At 42.2% G+C, this 18,642-nt stretch overlaps 1 protein-coding gene across 1 annotated transcript; it reads right to left on the bottom strand.

Annotated features, from left to right (window-relative positions):
• Nucleotides 1-3,107: 3,107 nt before the first annotated feature.
• LOC149311185 (amine sulfotransferase-like) lies at nucleotides 3,108-16,243 on the bottom strand. Its single transcript, XM_089530532.1, has 6 exons — nucleotides 16,102-16,243; nucleotides 13,143-13,351; nucleotides 10,009-10,132; nucleotides 6,332-6,426; nucleotides 5,433-5,613; nucleotides 3,108-4,156 (listed from the first exon to the last, which is right to left on the bottom strand). Exons 1-6 carry the CDS (start codon nucleotides 16,241-16,243, stop codon nucleotides 4,035-4,037), a joined length of 873 nt encoding a protein of 290 aa, XP_089386658.1. The 3' UTR covers nucleotides 3,108-4,034.
• Nucleotides 16,244-18,642: the final 2,399 nt, after the last annotated feature.

Here is an 18,642-nt window from a genome sequence, read left to right as displayed (position 1 = left end):
TGTGCACCTTCTCACAAACAATGTATATTTCTATGCCCTGTTTCACAACTATTCTAACAGGTTGATTGAAGTTTATCAGAGAAATGTTCCAAGAACTATGAGAAGACATTATTTTGGTAGAAAGCCAAGATTTAGTTATAGTGTTACATTCCCTCTAATCACCTCATACTATTATTAACATGAAAGAAAAGCAAGTTCAGAATTTATTCTTAGTGACGTGGAGGACATTCAATGACAGCAGCCATAAATATTCCCCCAGTTGCCTCATATGATGGTCTTATGACATTTCAAATCAGCCTCATGTCCCATCACATAATTCTGTGAGATGGGGGAGTTCTCAGCAGTATTGCTCCTCTTAAAATTGTTTTATGTCAGGATGAACTGATGACATGATTTTTTTTTTCAGTTTTAGGACTGTCACCAGTGCCACAATCTGTCTTTGCAGCATATTCATTTCTGAATTTTTTAAAATTGCATATCATTAACTTCAAATATATAAATTACCATTTGCTTCACAGTAGCATTCTTTCTGGATGTTTACCATATTAGCTCATGTATATTTGCATTCACCTTCAACACTAGCATTGTCTCAAGTCAGGATGAGCAACTGCCAGATGTCAGGGGACCCCACTGACCCTCTTAGTTTATTATCCTGTTTTGCCCCAAATATTCCCTAAACATTGAGAGGCGATCACCTTTTTACATATTCAACCTTCCTCGGGCCATTCTAGGCCCAGGAGACATTTCTTTTCCAGCCTTGGTATTTCATGCAGTGCAGAGATTACTCCTTTCTTTGATCTGTTGTTATTTGCCATCATGTCAGTTTTGAATTATGATGACCCTATGAATCAGAGACCTCCAAGAGTTCCAACCATCAAGTGCCTTGCTCAGGGACTCAAGAACTAGGATTCATTCAGGTCTCTTTTTTAAACTTTTCTAAAGATTAACTAAATTCTAAATTCTAGATTTGTGATTAATAATTGCAAGGCTCCAGTATTTTGACACTGGCCATCTAAAATGCATTTTTGGATGGAATTTTGGGCAAGAATTGAAGGAAATTCTGCCTTTGGGCCATTTGCTCAAATGTGCTCTGGGATAGACTTAGGCCCCTTGTAAACTTTCTTCTCCCTGCAGTTAAATAAGTTTAGATGAAATCAAGCTTTGTCACTGATTGCAAAACCATCATTGTATGCCAATGCTGAGTAAATGGCAAATAGTTCCACAATTTGCTTTTTTACTTTAAAATAATGCCAATTCGTCCAATGGTTTGTATATTTAATATTAAAACATTAAAGAGAATTTTTTTGTGATCTGAATATGTAAGATGGGGTGTTATTTATGGATTGTGTAAGTCAAAGATGTCCTGGTTCAAAACTCATCCATGTTTGAAACTCTCCAATTGAAAACATCTACACCCAATATAACATCACATAGAAATATACAAAAGTTAAAAACAAACTAAAAACCCATCTGCTCAGTAAAAACCACCCTGCTATGCATTATATACCAAGTGCCTACCTGCATAAAAATGTTTTTACTTGCCAGTGAAAGACCAGCAGAGAGGGGGCCAGTCTAGCCTCCCACAGAAAGGCATTCCACAGATTGGGAGCAGCCACCGAGAAGGCTCTCTCTGATGTCCTCACCAAGTGAGCCTGTGATCTTGGTGGGACCAAGAGAAAGTGTACCCCTGAAGATCTTAGGGCTCTAGCAGGTTCATGTGGGGAGATACATATGATGTACAAGTAAAACACTGTGTAATTATCTGACTCAAAATGTCCCATTCCTGCCCATTGTAGCTCACTCACCCCAAATATTGCAATGTTTATTGGTTCCACTTCTTGTTCTACTATGCCCAGCTTCCCCTGATACAATATTCTCAAGATCTGCAAAAGGAGGTTTACTGGTGCATCCCTCTGTGCAGTACTAACAAATGTTAGCTATGGTGCCACTGTTGTTGTCTCTGAGAGATCCTCCGCTAGTGTCTCACTCTATCTCACACACACACACACACACACGCTGCTGCTGCTGCTCAGTAGCTGTTTAGCACATTTAATCTGCTTCCTCAGCAAAAGCCTGTATGAAGTGGGAAACTTCACCAGCAGCACTGCTGGTCAGAGCATAGCCAGCCTCTTGCTTCGTAGGAGCACATACTCACACCATTGCTGAAGTATATTGCCATTGGTGAGAACTTTTGCCCTAGAGAGGTGCATATTTTCAGGACAGAACCTCTCAGGTCCAGAAATTACAAATGATTTTCATGACAGACTATCAACCCTCTCCCACTGTTATATTTTACAGAAACTATTGCAACTAACTGGTGCAATTAAGCTTATGAAAATTACCTAGAGGGTGTTTTTGTAAATTATTTGAAGTATTTCTAAACTGTACTGTTTTCTAACTAACAGAACTAAAAAGTGGAGGAAGGAGGTACAAAGCTTAAAAAAAAAATCAACATTGAAACAAAACAAGACACCCTGGCTTGTTTAGATGCCTTTCAAATGTCTATCTCAATGGAATTTTTGTAGTTTCAACATATCATTTTAAGAAACCTCTGTTCACCATAAACTCAAAATATGTCCAAAATATTCAAAAGGCATTTCTGCTCCATTCTATTAAGACACACTACACACACTACACAAAGAAATTAGTATCCATTTGTTCTATCATTTAAAAATTCAGGTTTGTGATAGTTCCTCTTTTTTCACTAAAGTTTTGCAGGATACATAAAATTAAACAGAATGTTATGGTTTGTAACCAGCTGGGAACTGTAAAATCTGTTGGCTATTTGGCCATATCTCTCACTTAAGTAATATCTTTTTATAGCAATTTAATTCTGAGATTAAGTTCAGTTTGAAATTTCAATTTAGGTCAATCATTTCTGTTTAAAAAATAAATTCAAACTGCTCAATACATCAAATGCATTGACACATGTAAAGCTCTCCTTCTTCAATCAGTTATGTAGTTCATGTGATTTTCTTGCATCTCCATTCCTGCCAAAAATCTATTTTCAAAAACTCCAGTTTGCCCAAGAATTAAAATTTCTAAGGACATCAAGAGACTCTTTTTGAAAGAAAGGAAGATGTCAGTGTCATAGTAGAATATTTAATATGTTTAGTCTTTGTACTTCAGAATTAGGGTGAGAAGTGCTACATTATAAGAAGTTTTTTTGCTGTCTCTGTTGGCAAGCAGTACAGATTACATGTATACATGGCATAACCCCTTTCTTTTTTAAATCGATATTGGCTCATCCTTGGTGATTGTAAAGAAAGCTCCCTTTGTCATAGTATTTCATTCAGTTAACATTTTTGAATAATAAAGAAGCCATAATACAATTATTTTTCATCATTTTTAATTCTATTGTAATGTTCTGTGCACCACACAAAATATTTTAATCCTGTTTTAATTGGTTTTGGTTCATCTTTCAAAGTTCTAAACACAAGCTGGAAGGCCATCTGTCAGGAGTACTTTAACTAAGTATTTGTGCATGGAAAGGGATTGGGCTGGATGGCGCTCATAGTCTCTTCAAATATGATTCTGTTACTAGTCATTGGGAAGAAATCCATGTAGTTCACCTTTTCATAAGATGTGATCCAATTCACAATTTGTAATCTATTATGCAATCCATAATGTAATTATCCTTTTATCCTTTGTAATTCTCTGAACATTGAAATGTATTTTGTCTTTGATCAAACAAAAAATAGCAATTTGTTTTACATGAAGGACTACATCATACACAATATAGGACTTAAAATTCTCTCACACCTACTTATGAGTCAACATCTGGCCTGTTCACTTCAAAGATGTGTATAATTTAATAAAGCCATTCATGTGTATTTTTTATATGTGTATATTTTAAGAAAACCAAAGATGTGTATATTTTAAGAAAGCTAGACATTATGAGAATTCTGTTAAAACTGTGTCCTCTTTGTCCACCAAATGTGCAAACTGATTTGGAAACAAGCTGGGACAAATTTGTTGTTTCATCAAATTAAAAATCTGTACAAAGTGAAAGAAATAGTTTTGTTCATCATATTTCAAAATTCATTGACATCCCAGATGAACTTGAAGGGCAGCTTTTCCATTCTCTCCTTAAAAACACTGTCAAACCTTTCACTCTGTGCAACTGTCATCATGTTTTTCCAGTCCCCAACAGTACCTGTTACAGCATTGAGAGAGAAAGCAGTGCTTACTATCCATTATACATAAGTGGGTCCAAAGCAATAATCCTTATTTTGGGAAACATGCTATTTGATGCTACTGCTGTACAACTGTCTGCTGTCCCATGTCCCTTGTGAGATGAAATGGAAAGGCTATAAATGTAGCAGGGCACAGTAGCAGGAATTCTAGGGATTTCCTGAGGCTCATAAATGTGGGAACAGCTTATAGAAAATTCACAGAACCCCAAATTAAAGTGTTCTTGTCTTTGAATCCAGTGTGATTCATATTAGGGAACCCTGGTGGTGCAGTGTTCAAATGCCAGTACTGCAGCCACAAGGCTGTGATTTTGATCCCAGGGCTCCAAAGTTGACTCAGCCTTCCATACTTTTGTAGGCTGGTAAAGGAGAACCCAGCTTGTCGGGGGCCATTGGCTTACACACTGTAAACAACTTAGAGAGTACTGAATTCACTGATAAGTGGTACAGAAATGTGAATGCTATTGCTATGTCTCATCCTGCTGTTGTGTCTCCCTAACAGTAACATAAGTGGTGTGTTTATGTACCTCAGCCTAGCTTTTCTTTTCAGGTCAAAAAGGAGGAAAACGAATTGCTCCTTTTGAAAGCCTTCTGGAGTGTCACTTCACTTTTTGAAAAGATTTAAGAGCTCCAACTGCACTGCTTTACATCTATGTAAATGCACCTTTTTTCAAAACTAGAAGTAGGCTTCCGGTAGCTTTTGGTTGTTTACTTTGGCATTTTGGTGGGGGGGGGGGGTACTTCATGCAGCTTCCTGAATCAGAAAATTGTCTTCTAGACTCACTGCAGTTGCTCACCTCTCATTTCAATATTTACAAATGAAGCCAATATGTAAAGAGATCTTGTAGCACCTCTGAGACTAACTGAAAGAAAGAAGTTGGCAGCATGAACTTTTGTAAATTTAAGTCTACAAAATCTCATGCTGCCAGCTTCTTTCTTTCAGTTCATTTCAAAGGTTCTACAAGATCTCTTTAAATACTGATTTTGCAGACTAACATGCAAAATCAAACATGTATCTTTGAATTCTACAAATGAATCTATACTATACAGGCAAAATTTATAATAAAAGAGAGTTGAAAGCAGAACAGTTCAACACCATAAAATCATGTTTATCAAAGCCTAAAAATTAAACAAACAAACAAATAAAAAACAGTGGCCTAAAATATGTGCGAATCAGCTCAGGTTATGGGTCATTCACAAAAGCTCCACCACACTGACTGTCACTGGCCATTGACTTACCTTTGCGCAGAAAGCGTCCTTTTTTGAAATCTAATAAGTCATTGGGCATGGTTGTATAATTAGCTCTACGATCCACACTCATTTTGCCAAATGAAGCCTTATCCACTACATCATCCAACTCCTTTTCTGTCAGTGTCTTTCCTAGGAAGTTGCATATTTTCAATACAGAGCTTCTCAGATCCTAAGAGGAGACATGGCATAGTTATGACACCATGCATAACTAAAGATCACTACAGCCTACTAATTTCACAGGTTAGACTGGACAGGAAGAAAAGTTTGATTAGAAATAAAAAAAGAAGTTAAAATCTTTCCATGCTTGTCTGATTTTATATACTAATCTGCTGATAAGGTAGTGAGCCAGAACATTTTTAGTTGCAGCTAGTTTAATGTTATTTAAAGTTGTATTGCTTCAATATTCTATAATTTTAGTACATGTTTCTTTTACTGAATGCCTTCTCAGCCACTTTATTAGGCTGCCAAACAATCATAGACATAAATATTTGAAAGCTGGAAAAGCTTTGTAACCTCAAAGATCTTATTTAACCGTCCTGAAATGTTGGACAGAATATCCCTTGTATTTCCACCTCTGATCCCTGCTACTCATTGTAGCATATAGGAGACATTAAAGCAATCATTCCAAAAGACACTATTGACATGGGGAAGATCTGTTGCATTTCCTCAACAGTGAATAACATGTAAATGATCAACTCTTCCCCAAACTTAGGTTTGGTGGAGGAGGAGACTGATGAGGAAAAGGAGGCAACATCAACATTGCATTTCAGCTTGTTGATATTTAGCATCCATATAAGATCTCACTCATCTTATCCTATCCTATCCCTCAGCCTTGAATCCCCTCATGGCTTTTAAACACTAAGTGGACAATCTATGACATACCTTACCTTCTTCATTTCTTCATACATAAGGAAAAGAATACTTGGGTTGTCTCTCTGGGCAGACCAGCCTTCAATATGGTCTAGCCATAAATTACCTATCACTTGTAAGAGAAAGAGTAAATGTTGGAGTAGTTTAACACAGATTTTTGCATTGTAGATTGCTTTGATGTGTGCAGGAAAGTTCCAGTGCAAATATTGTCTTCAATTCTGTGCAAGGGCTGGTGTTGCCATTAGGAAGAGACCTCCTGAAGATGGAAGGGGTAGTGCTTACATTAGGAAGAGGCCTCCTGAGGAAAAGGGAATAGAGACTTCTGCATTATGTAAGTCTTCCTGTCCCTGTCCAAAGCCTTCATGTTGCTTTGAAACTCATACAGCACAGGATGCTCCCCACCACCAATTTTGAAGGAAGATTGAGCATCCAGTTTTGCTGGCTTTCAGAAATGGAGTGAAATACCATCTTCCATTTTGCTTCTAGCACCACTATATGACAGGCGAGGGTTTTCCCCCCTGCTCATCATCTGCAGGTTAGGAATGAACACTGAAAATGCTGACCACATTTAAAACAGTCCCAAAGACATCTCTCTTCCAGCAGGCATATCCAGCCAATTTTAATAATGCATTTTTATCTGTATATGAACTCTTATGAGTGTATTTTAATGGTTATTATTGCATTTTAACTGTGGATTTATGTATTTCTAATTGTGTTTTAATGTGTTGTACCCTACCTCAAACTTTGAGGAGAGGTGGTAGAAAAATAAAATTGATGATGATGATGATGATGATGATGCACACAACATTGTATTTGCTATACTGATGAATTCAAACAATGAAACAGAGGATGGTGTATAATATTTTTATGCTAAGTATTTGGAGAACAAGTAAGGCCTTCTTTCTTTTCCTATAACAGGCGGGTTACAGACGGGCAAAAAGGGGTGTGTTCATGACGTCATGAAGGTGTAGCCTTTAGACGGGCCTTACCTGAATGCCGCCATGAACGCGCCGCCCGCACGCCCCAAGTGGGAAGAAGCGGCATTAAAAAGGTGCCGCTTTTTTCCGCTTCTTTTTGATAAGCGGCGTACGTGTGCATCTCCGTATGTAAGCTGCTGCACTGATACGCCAGAATTGTTACGCCGCTAATTTAAGTTGCCCATTTAAAAGCTCTGTGTCTGCTGCGTCGCATAATGAGTCGGGGTCCCGGGACATGCGCGGTTTGCAGTCAGGCTTTAATTGCAGCGTCAGATGCCAGGCAGCTGTGGAAGCTGCAGCACAGCTGCACTCTATTTTAATGCTCGTAACCCTAACCCTAGAGCAACATGTACGCATGCGCTGCTAGAATTGTGGAAAGTTTGGAATTTAAAATGAACCCCTACACACATTCCTGCGCCATTTTCACCTAACAATAAAAAAAAAACACTAAAAGTTTAAATATTTACATATGTACAAGGGAGGTGATGGGGGATGGCAGGGGGACAGCAGTGGCAGCGGTGGCAGCGGCGACAGCTGTGGCTGTGCATTGCAGATTCAGCAATAGCACGGGGACCAAAGGAGAGGAGGCATCCATGATGCCAGTGAGACTGGCAACGTGCAAGCGGACAAGGATGCCATCACCAGCTGGCAGGAGGCCACCTTTGTTCTTGGGTAGGGCGGGGGGAAAAGTTTAAAGGGGCCTGGGTGCTTTAAATGTGCACATATGCTTTCTGCCGCCGGTGCTGACCACCGCAGCTGCGCAGCTGCGCATCTGCCAGCTGGCAAAAGAAAAAAAAGCCGCGTTTTTGGCCGCCCGTGCGAAAGCTGCCTCTCTCTTTGCAGCGTCCTGCAAGGCAGCGGTATGGAAGCTGCGGGTAAGAAACGGCCCCAGGTGAGGCGTCTTCACTACCCCCAGTGTGGAAGCCCCATCCACCTTAGCCACGCCCCTGGGGCGGGCAGCCTGGAGGCCCCATATTCAGGTGAAGACACCTTCAAGACGTCTTCCCCTGCCCGTCTGTAGCCCGCCACAGAACCATTATGCCAGATGACCATGTCCTCAGCCTGCACTTAGAAGGAGCAAATATGTCCAGCATGTTTTCTATCTCTCCTTTTCAGCAACGGCAATGGAGATTGGTTTACATATTACTCTTTAAGGAAAACATTTTAACACTGTGCTTCATATTTACAGAAGCACATGTGTTCAGGATGTGTGGCTAGGTGCATCCCACAATAAACTTGCTTACACATTTTGCATAGTACAGCTTCTGGGCCACACATCACCATGAAGAATGCATTGCAGTAGTCAAGATGTATGATTACCAATGCATGGTTCACCTGGGCTAACCCATCTTTACTCAAGAATGACCAGAATTGTTGCAGATGTGTAATCTGACAGAAATTATTCCTTGTCACTGTAGCCATGTGGCACTCCAAACTATAAGGATGCAATTCCCTGCCAGCTCCTTAAGGATGAGCCAAATCACAGTCAGATCAGAAAATCTGTCTAGCTCCTGGACCTCCAAGACTTCCTCGTTTTAACATCCTTGCTAAGGTCTTGCAAACTCAGGGCCGTGTCTTCCTTGAATGAGTCTATCCATGTGTAATGTGTTTCTTTTCCTCATGCCATCAACCTTACGAGGCATTGTTGTCTTTAATAATGAGTCATGCCATCCTACATATGTTTAAAGTACAACAGCAGTAGTTTTCAGTTAAACATAATAGAAAAGGCAAGCTGAATATGATCAAATAATAAATAATGATCCAGAAATACATTGACAAATATCCCAAACATTAACATTTACTCAAATATGCCTATAACAGGCTTGTGTGAGTCAGGTTTCAATTCACTTCAGGGTGAGAGACATACAGAATCAGAGAGTCTCTGAAGACCCACCTTATTCTATCTCCAGGACTGGACACTATGCTTAAGAACTTTATATTATCCCTATACATTTCCTTCTCTTTTTTCTTCTGCATTAAATAAATCCAATTTAGATTTTTTTTCCTCTGCCCAATATGCTTCCCAGTGTTTGTTATCTGTGGCCCGTTACAGACGGGAGTAATAGTACGGACTGGGTCTGTACTAGGGTTAGAAAGGGGCGTCCCTTCCAGACGCCCCTAACCCTAGTACGGATCGAGTCCATACAAAATGGCAGCGCCCGTTCCACATGGGGGCCACCATTGCTACGTCACCACCATGCCACCTCCAAACAAGGCGACGCGGTTGTGACGTACTGGTGCCACGCCAGGGCGCATAGAGCGCCCTTTCCGTGGCGCCAGAAAGAGCTCCGAAACGGAGCTCCTTCCGGGATTTGTGTCGCTGGCGCAGCCTTTAGACAGCTGCACCAGTGATGCAAGGCAGAAAGGGGCCAAGTGGCCCCTTTCGGCTTGTCCCCGCCGCCGTCAGGTGTCATTGGGGCATGAAGCCCCAAGGACACCCCTTTCTAGGCCGCAGGGAAGCGGCCTTTTGCTGCTTCCCCGTGGCCTGGAAAGCGGCAGATCAGGGCCCCAGAGGCTGCCGTTGTGGCAGCTGAGGCCCCGATCCGGCAGGGAAAGGAGCGCGTATAGGCCACCCCAAAGGGGCGGTCTGTAACGCACCTGTGTTTCGGATGTGGCATTGTGAAATTACTCGTCACTTCACATGTCAGTTTTTGAGCAAACAGCATGAGTAATGTAGAGGCAAAATATTTGTCTATTCCAAATCTGTTAATGCTTACCTTGACCAGCCAAAAACCTCTCCATAATGACATCAAAATCTACTTCTTCCAGTCTGACAGAAATTTTGGAAAAATGATAATAGGAGACCAAAACATCCTTTGGGTTCCTGGCCACATAAATCATCTACAGAAACAATGATATTAAAAATTGGCAAGTGAAATAAAATATTCTCATCACCCAAATGTAGGAATAAAACTTTCTCCCAGTATCCTCTGCTTTCATACTAATATAACTCCTCTAAGGTAGTGAATCATAGTCCTAGCAATGGGGGGAACCTCATTCTTTGAAATTTCTCTCCTACATGAGAAAAAATCTGCATATGAGTGAGCCCAGTGAGTCTGAAAAGCATCTGAGCAACTGAAGAAAGCTAATATTGACTTAGAAGGAGCAAAATAATTAGGAACTTTATTTTATGAAGTTTTTACCTCCAACATAAAGTAAAACAGGTGGGTTTTTTTATTGTTTTTATTTCAGGAGGCTTTTGAATACTCTTTGCTCAAGTGGGAAAAGGTCCTGTATAATGTGCTGTATTATCTATTTGTTGTTTTGTTTTTATGGTTATGCTTTTGAACAGTTTTTTGTGACAATATATTCATAATTTACTTCTGTAGAATGTAATTTTCAGCTGAAATTGGATTAGTTTTTATAAATTGCCTTGACTCTCAAACTGGGAAAAGGCAAGATATAGCAGCAGCAGCAGCAGCAAAACCTAAGTGATGTTGGAACCAATTTCTGATGGGAGGTACATAATTGTAAGAAACCATTATTTCAACAGCTTGATTAAGAAATAAACCATCTCCTCTTGAGCATTTTCCATTTGCCCCTTCATAACTTTTATAGCATGTATGTCAGGAAACTTTACTATGGAAAGTTTTAATTAATCTTCTGCTGATGACTGAGAGATGCACATTCCCAGATGCCCTATGCTGGAGATGCACATTCCCAGATGCCCTATGTATCTCAGGTTTTTTTTTCTCACTCCAACATCTAAACCAGGGGTAGGCAACCTTTTTGAGTCGGGGGCCGGGTTGCTGTCCCTCAGACAACTGGGGGGCCGAAGCCGGAGGGTGGAGCTTCCACCCTCTGGGGGCGGAGCCTCCACCCTCCGGGGGTGGAGCCGCACATGGGGGTGGAGCTTCCACCCTCTGGGGCGGAGCCACATGCCAGGGCGGAGCTTCCACTATCCAGGGGCGGAGCCACATGTCAGGGGCGGAGTTTCCACCCTCCAGGGGCGGAGCCGCATAATATTTGCAAGAAGCTACTAGGGCCGGCAATGCCATAACACAGGAAAAACGCATGCACACTGTCTCAACCCACAAAAGAGCAAGCAAGTCCATGTGGGGGGATTTTACAAAGAGAATACCAAAGGAGAACAACAACAATAATAAGAGCAATATTTGCAAGAATGGAAGCGACTAGGCAAGGCCACAAAACAGCAAAAAATGCATGCTACTGTCTCAACCCACAAAAGATCAAGCAAGTCCATGTGGGGAGATTTTACAAAGAGAATACCAAAGGAGAACAACAACAATAATAAGAGCAATATTTGCAAGAATGGAAGTGACTAGGCAAGGCCACAAAACAGCAAAAAATGCATGCCACTGTCTCAACCCACAAAAGAGCAAGCAAGTCCATGTGGAGGGATTTTGCAAAGAGAATACCAAAGGAGAACAACAACAATAATAAGAGCAATATTTGCAAGAATGGAAGCGACTAGGCAAGGCCACAAAACAGCAAAAAATGCATGCCACTGTCTCAACCCACTTTCTTTCTCTCCCTTCCTCCCTCCCTATCACTCCCACCTTCTCACCTTTTCTCTCTCTCTTCTCCCCTCCCTCCCACCCTCTCCCTCCCACCCACCCACCCTTTCTCCCTCTCTCTCTCTCCTCCCCTCCATCCCTCCCTCTCTTTCCTCTCCCTCCCACCCTTTTTCTCTCTCTCTCTCCTCTCCTCCCTCTCTTTCCTCTCCCTCCCACTCTCTCTCTCTCTCCTCCTCCCCTCCCTCCCTCCCTCTTCTCTCCCTCCCACTCTCTCTCTCTCTCTCCTCCTCCTCCCCTCCCTCCCTCTCTCTTCTCTCCCTCCCACTCTCTCTCTCTCCTCCTCCCCTCCCTCCCTCTCTCTTCTCTCTCTCCCACTCTCTCTCCTCCTCCCCTCCCTCCCTCTCTCTTCTCTCCCTCCCACTCTCTCTCTCTCTCTCCTCCTCCTCCCCTCCCTCCCTCTCTCTCTCTCTGCCTCCTCCTCCTTCCCCCCGCCCCTCCATTTATAGGAGGGAGGAGGGCGGGGCCAGGAGGGAGGTGGGCGGGGCCAGGAGGGAGGTGGGCGGGGCCCATTTGAAGGCCCGGTGCAGCTCCTGGAGCCCTGATTCAGGTCTCCAGGGGCCGCATCGGGCCTCCCAGGGGCCCGGTGAGGCTGCTGAAGCCCCGTTTCAGGGCTTCGGCTGCTGCATCGGGCCTCCCAGAGGCCCGGTGCGGCTCCTGGAGCCCCGATTCAGGGCTCCAGAGGCCGCATCGGGTCTCCCAGGGGCCCGGTGAGGCTGCTGAAGCCCCGTTTCAGGGCTTCGGCTGCCGCATCGGGCCTCCCAGAGGCCCGGTGCGGCTCCTGGAGCCCCGATTCAGGGCTCCAGAGGCCGCATCGGGCCTCCTAGGGGCCCGGTGAGGCTGCTGAAGCCCCATTTCAGGGCTTCGGCTGCTGCATCGGGCCTCCCAGAGGCCCGGTTCGGCTCCTGGAGCCCCGATTCAGGGCTCCAGAGACCGCATCGGGCCTCCCAGGGGCCCGGTTCGGCTCCTGGAGCCCCGTTTCAGGGCTCCAGAGGCCGCATCGGGCCTCCCAATGGGCGCCGCCATTTTGCCCTTCAAAATGGCGGCGAAGTCTCACGCGGCCTTTATGGTCGCGCGAGACTTTGCCGCCATTTTGAAAGGCAAAATGGTGGCCGGAGCGGCCGAAATCGGCGGCGATTTCGGCGGCAGGCGGGAGCGGGGGCCGGCAGAAAGGCGCCCGCGGGCCACATCCGGCCCGCGGGCCGGAGATTGCCGACCCCTGATCTAAACATCCTGTAGATTGTTTCCTGTATGTTATCCTCCCCAGCTATGACAACAAATTGAATAAGTGAAATGATGGAGGTAGCAGGCCCCACCTTTGCTCTTCCATTTCTCAATCCCTTTGGTATTAAATAATAGGGCAGATGGGTAGCAAAGAGACGAGGTGATGCACGATTGACATAATCTCTCTTGCGAATGTTGTATTCCAGCCATGGCACTCTGTCTAACAGGTCAGTGTCTTCAGTTCCATTTCGATGACCTTCATGATAAATCAGGCTCAAAATATTCTGTGTCCATATTGTGCCTGTGTGAAGATGAACAGTCTGATTTAGGCCCGATTCTCACTAGCCCATTTGTTCTGGATAGACCTGGGCAGATCCAGTTACCCCCATATCGAATCTCCCGGGGAGAAGTTCTGACTACCCTATACCTTGATTGATGCAGTTTGTCCCTCTGAAGCTCACATTTGCAGTACCACTTTAAAATGGAGCCTCCTTTGTTGTCAAATTTACTTCCGCTTTCATCAAAGGTGACATATCCTACAACCATTAGCCAATGGAATTAATGTTTTCCCCCCTCCTTTTTTTTAAAAAAAAAAAAAACGGGCGGCAGTGTACACATAGTCTGTCAACTTGTCAAATTTAAAAACCTCCAGGGGTGTTCGTGTGTTGTGTGTATTTGGGTCACTACAGACTATGGCAACCCTAAAAAGACCCCATCCTGGGGTTTTCTTGGCAAGATTGGTTCCGAGGAGATTTGCCATTGCCTTTCCCCTGAGGCTGAGAGAGTGTGACTTCCCCAAAGTCATAGGTTTCTGCAGCTTTCCCTCTGAATGCCAGCCTCTAGCTTCCCCTTTGCTTCCAGCCCAGCATTTCCTCCTCTATGGAACTAAACAAAAAATTAATTAATTCCCTTCCCTTCAAGCCCAATGCCACCTCTGAAGCCTTTGCCTCCCCCCCTCAGATGCCAGCCTCTTCCCTTCCCTTCCCTTCCCTCCCAATGCCACCTCCAAAGCCCTTGCCTCCCCCCCAGATGCCAGCCTCTTCCCTTCCCTTTGCTTCCAGCCCAATGCTACCTCCGAAGCCCTTGCTTCCTCCCCCCATACCAGCCTCTTCCCTTCCCTTCCAGCCCAAAGCATGTGCATAATCTGTCACAACAACAACAACAACAATAATAAATGTTGCTTGCAGGGGAGGCCACCTCAGAATGCCATCTCTGCATCCTCTTTTTTTGCTTTCTCTCCGATTGCCACCCCAGAATGCCATCTCTCCTTACATATACATATGTAGCAAAAGTATTCACACATTGTATCAATTTGTCAAATTTAAAAAGGGACTCAAGCATTCGCATATTCTGTCACACACACAAAAAAATAATTTTTAAAAAATGCCACTTGCAAAGCGATCGGTGCGAGAGGGAGGCATGTTCCGTCCACTGCCCTCCTGCTGACCTAAATCCCTTCCCTGAACTTGACCCAATCATGACCGGGGCCAAGTTCACATTTGCCAGCAGCAGGGAAGAAACAGGTTTTCCAAAAAGAAACAGGAAATAATCCACTTTCGGAAAAACCGCTCTAAGGGGGATTTGCCCTGGATTGGGTGTGCAAGTCCCTAATTCTGATGTGTTTAAACTTCCGACTTTTAATCCAGGTTACAATTCGCTACAAAAAGTAGTCTGAATGGCCCCTTAGTATGTTTCCAAGCATCAAGGTGTGTTTTACTTTCAAGTAAGCCTAATGGAAAAGATCACATCTATTTCTCAAGGAACATACTTAAATTGCAATGCTGGAAAGAAAATAAAGAAGAGACAAGGGAAGTACGGGCACTTGTAGCTAAATCAGATCAACGTAAATTAAGAAACAGGAGTTTCAGGATTTGGGATTTTCCTTTTGAAAACTAATTGGTTGCCAGGATCATTCCATGGCCCTGAAACACAAATAATTTGCCATGATTGTTCCATTTATAAAATAATTTTCCTTTTGGCCATTTCTGCAAAGAAACCAAAATGGTTTCTGCAAAGCAACCAAAACATAATAGATGTAGAATAGTTGCCTGTACTAGATTGTGCATTGTAAGTATATAACCTACAGTATGATTTACTTCTGCATTATTTGTATTTGTGTGGGAAAATGCCTTTTTACAGCATTAAATTTGTCATTTTCATTTCAAGGTAGATGAGAAAATCTTAAATGAAGACTACAAATTCCCAGGGCCTTTTAATAGCTTCATGAAACCACTGGAGGAAATTTTCTCAAGTTTCATAAGTATGCTAGCAACACACAATGCTATCTCTCCTTTCCATCCAGTTCCAGAGAAGCTGTTTCTTCTCTAAGCTAGTGTCTATACTGTCAGTAATACACTAGATGAAGGTGTTCAGAGTTACGTCTTTACACTTTAGGATCTTGTCTAGTTCTGTCATAGCTGCCCGTCCTAGTCTTCAGTCTTCTGATTTCTTCTGACTTCTAGCAAAAGGAAGAAAAAGAAAATTGCAGAGCTATTGTATGGAGAAAATGACTAAATGCTAACAGGAAAAAGGCAGAACTACTCAATACCCTCTTTGCCTCAGTCTTCTCAGAAAAGGAAAAGTATGTTCAGCCTGAGGAAAATGGAGCAGAGGACACAATTGGAGAAATGCAGTGCGTATTTTATTCTGGATAGATGACAGTTGGTGGTGCTGTTTGAGAATCAAATGGTTTTTTAATAAAATAGAATAAGTAAAAAGGTAGTACAAGAATATCTGGTTAATCTAAATGAATTTAAGTCTCTGGAACCAGATGAACTATATCCAAGGGTATTAAAAGAACTGGCAAATGTAAACATGGAACCATTGACAATAATCTTTGAGAACCCCTCATCTACCTCCCAGAATCTTTTTCCTATTAGTTTTTTTTTCTGGCAGCTCCCCCCACATAATACTTCTCTGTATTGTACATCTTCCCTCCACCCTCATAATGTTGATGCATGAATTCATTCACTAAAACTGTCACTGAGTTCAGCCTGTATATGAAGTTATATAAAAGATCATCTTTTCTAAGTAAAATATTTCCAGTCCTACCTGATTTTGGGAAAGTGGCCAGAAATACGTCACTGTCTCTGATTTCAAAATCCTCCAATGAATCAATGTATTCTGGTGTAACTAGATCTGTGACAAAATAGGATCCTTTGTGTTTGAACATGTACTTGTCCGAAAGCTCCATTTTTATTGTTACTGAGAATATAATATAAAAAAGGACAAGAGTTCTTCCAATTAGTTGGGTTAATTTTTTTAATTCCATTTTTTCATGAAATCCAGTCAGTTTACCATTCTTAAGGTTGTTTTTTTATTTTTTATTTTTAAAAAACCCAAACAGAGCTTCCTGGTTTTTAGGAAACATGTTTTTGACCATTAAGTAAATAGTACAGAATATTCTCTTTATTCTTCATATAGTGGCAGACAATTCTCTTTCATCTTTATTGTACTCAGTTATGATATATGGATCCAAGGATACACACACACACATTATTGGACTCAGTGATAATGTATAGGAAATTTGTCCTCCCTCACAAGTACCTGCCAGGAGACAAAATTAACAACAGTCTTCCTGCCAGTATTGACTCCCCACCACCACACACATCTTAGAAACAATTCAAGGTCCCTGACTCTAGCCCAGGGCTGTCTAGTAGTTAGTTGGACCCCATGGATGTTGATAGGGAAGATTTTCATACCTTGCTCAAACTTCCCTGAAACACTGATCAAAGGCGGAAGAACCACATGTGTAAGGAAGCCAGGTGCGCTTCCTCCATCATCATGGAAACATCACTCCCTGTAGCGCCCCTGAATCATCTCAAGGGGAGCGGATTTCCTATGAATGCAAAGTCTGCATTCCTAGGAAATATGCTCCCCTGGAACAATTCAGGGACACTAAGAGGAAGCGACAATTCCATGATGATGGAGGAAGCGCACCTGGCTTCCACGCACACACGGTTTCTCCACCTTTGAGTGATGTTTCAGGGACATTTGAGCGACAATTGAGCAAGGTATGAAAATCTTCAGGATAATTATCTCACTAAGTAAAGTCTATCAGCAAATGTTCTGATGTTAATTAGCATTTTATTACATTTTCAAGATTTCATTATTGTGTTTTAGTTGGATACAAAAGATGAAAACATCTGGGTTAGAATAGACTCCTATTCAAAAATATTGACGTGTTCAGAGGAGAGAATTCTGTGAAGAAATATATGTGCATGTCTGTAGAAAAAAAACTTTCTGCACAGAAAGATTCTTTTAATGGAGAATAAAATGTATTTTTCCACAGATTCATCTCCTGCAGCACTTCAAAATGTTTGCATACTAAGACAATATGATGTAGAAGTCTCACTGCTCTGTTATTAGTCTCAACAGGATTTTCCAGCTGTCTGGAAACATGTTTTTCATCAGGATATTTGATATTTGAGAAGCACTTACCTCTGGAGTTTTCTTTTCTAAAGTCAGCAAAGGCTATTTCTTGTTTGGACTATATGAACTTAATTATCAGGACTGAGTTTATAGCTCTCCAACAAGCTAGCAATTTAACAGTACATTCCTAGGGTATGCACATTTTTTTTATAGGACCCATATATTTAAATGGAAGGTTGATCCCTGGTTAATCATCATATGAATTGTTCCATCATTACATAAACTTCTGTACACAAACATTTTACTGCCAAAAAGGGAAATCTACGTAGGAAAAGTCATGGGTGAGTGTAAGTCAGGTCAAATCAAATGCTCAGGCAATAAATCAATCCATCACAATTTCAGATCAGCCAATAGCCTTTACTTTAAGGAAGCATTTGTCTTTATTACCCTGAAATCTTCTTTGAACTGAAGACACTGTTCCTTTTTTTTTTTTAGATTAGTTGATATATTTACTTAGAACACATACGCACTTTGTGAGCTTCTGGTTCCCATGTGATCTAAGCTTTGCAGAGGTTTACAGACATTTTTTGTATCATTTCACTTTTCAGGTCTAACCAAGGGAAATATTTCTACAGCAAAGTATGCATAATTTTCTTCGGTGCAATGTTCCAGGTTTGTTTTTGTTTGTTTGTTTGCTGTAAGTGCCCATGGGTCCCCATGAGACATACCTCATACTTTATCTCAAATATAATAAGGTATATAGGCTGGGTGACCATTCTATGACAACGAATGCGGACAACACAATCATGAAACATTTCTCCACATGTAGGCTAGCACAACAGGAGTTGTCTAAGGCCCCAGCTTGATTGGATCAAGACACCCTGGGAAGGTAAAGGGACCTGGGACAAAGGAAGCTAAGGTTGCAGCTGCAAGGTAAGCAAAGGTTTAGGTGATCCTGTGTGTTAATCTGCTCTGTCTGGGAAATGCACATCTACCACCCTCCTTTCAATCCAGTTTCACTCTCATTATTCCAACCTTGGAAAACTATTTCCCAAGCATTTAGGCTTTTTTACATTCTTGGTATCTGCCCCCCCTCCCCCGGCATACATTTGGTATAGCCCTGGTGGCGCAGTGGTCAAATGCCTGTACTGCAGCCATTCACTCGAAACCACAAGGTTTTGAGTTCAAGACCAGCAAAAGGGCCCAAGCTCGACTCAGGCT

This window comes from Sceloporus occidentalis, unplaced genomic scaffold (assembly GCF_023333645.1).
Source record: "Sceloporus occidentalis isolate IW3139 unplaced genomic scaffold, rSceOcc1.0.p SCAF_6, whole genome shotgun sequence".
Taxonomy (NCBI): Eukaryota; Metazoa; Chordata; class Lepidosauria; order Squamata; family Phrynosomatidae; genus Sceloporus; species Sceloporus occidentalis.
Note: the sequence above shows the minus strand (reverse complement) of the source record. Positions and strands in the feature narration are given on the sequence as shown.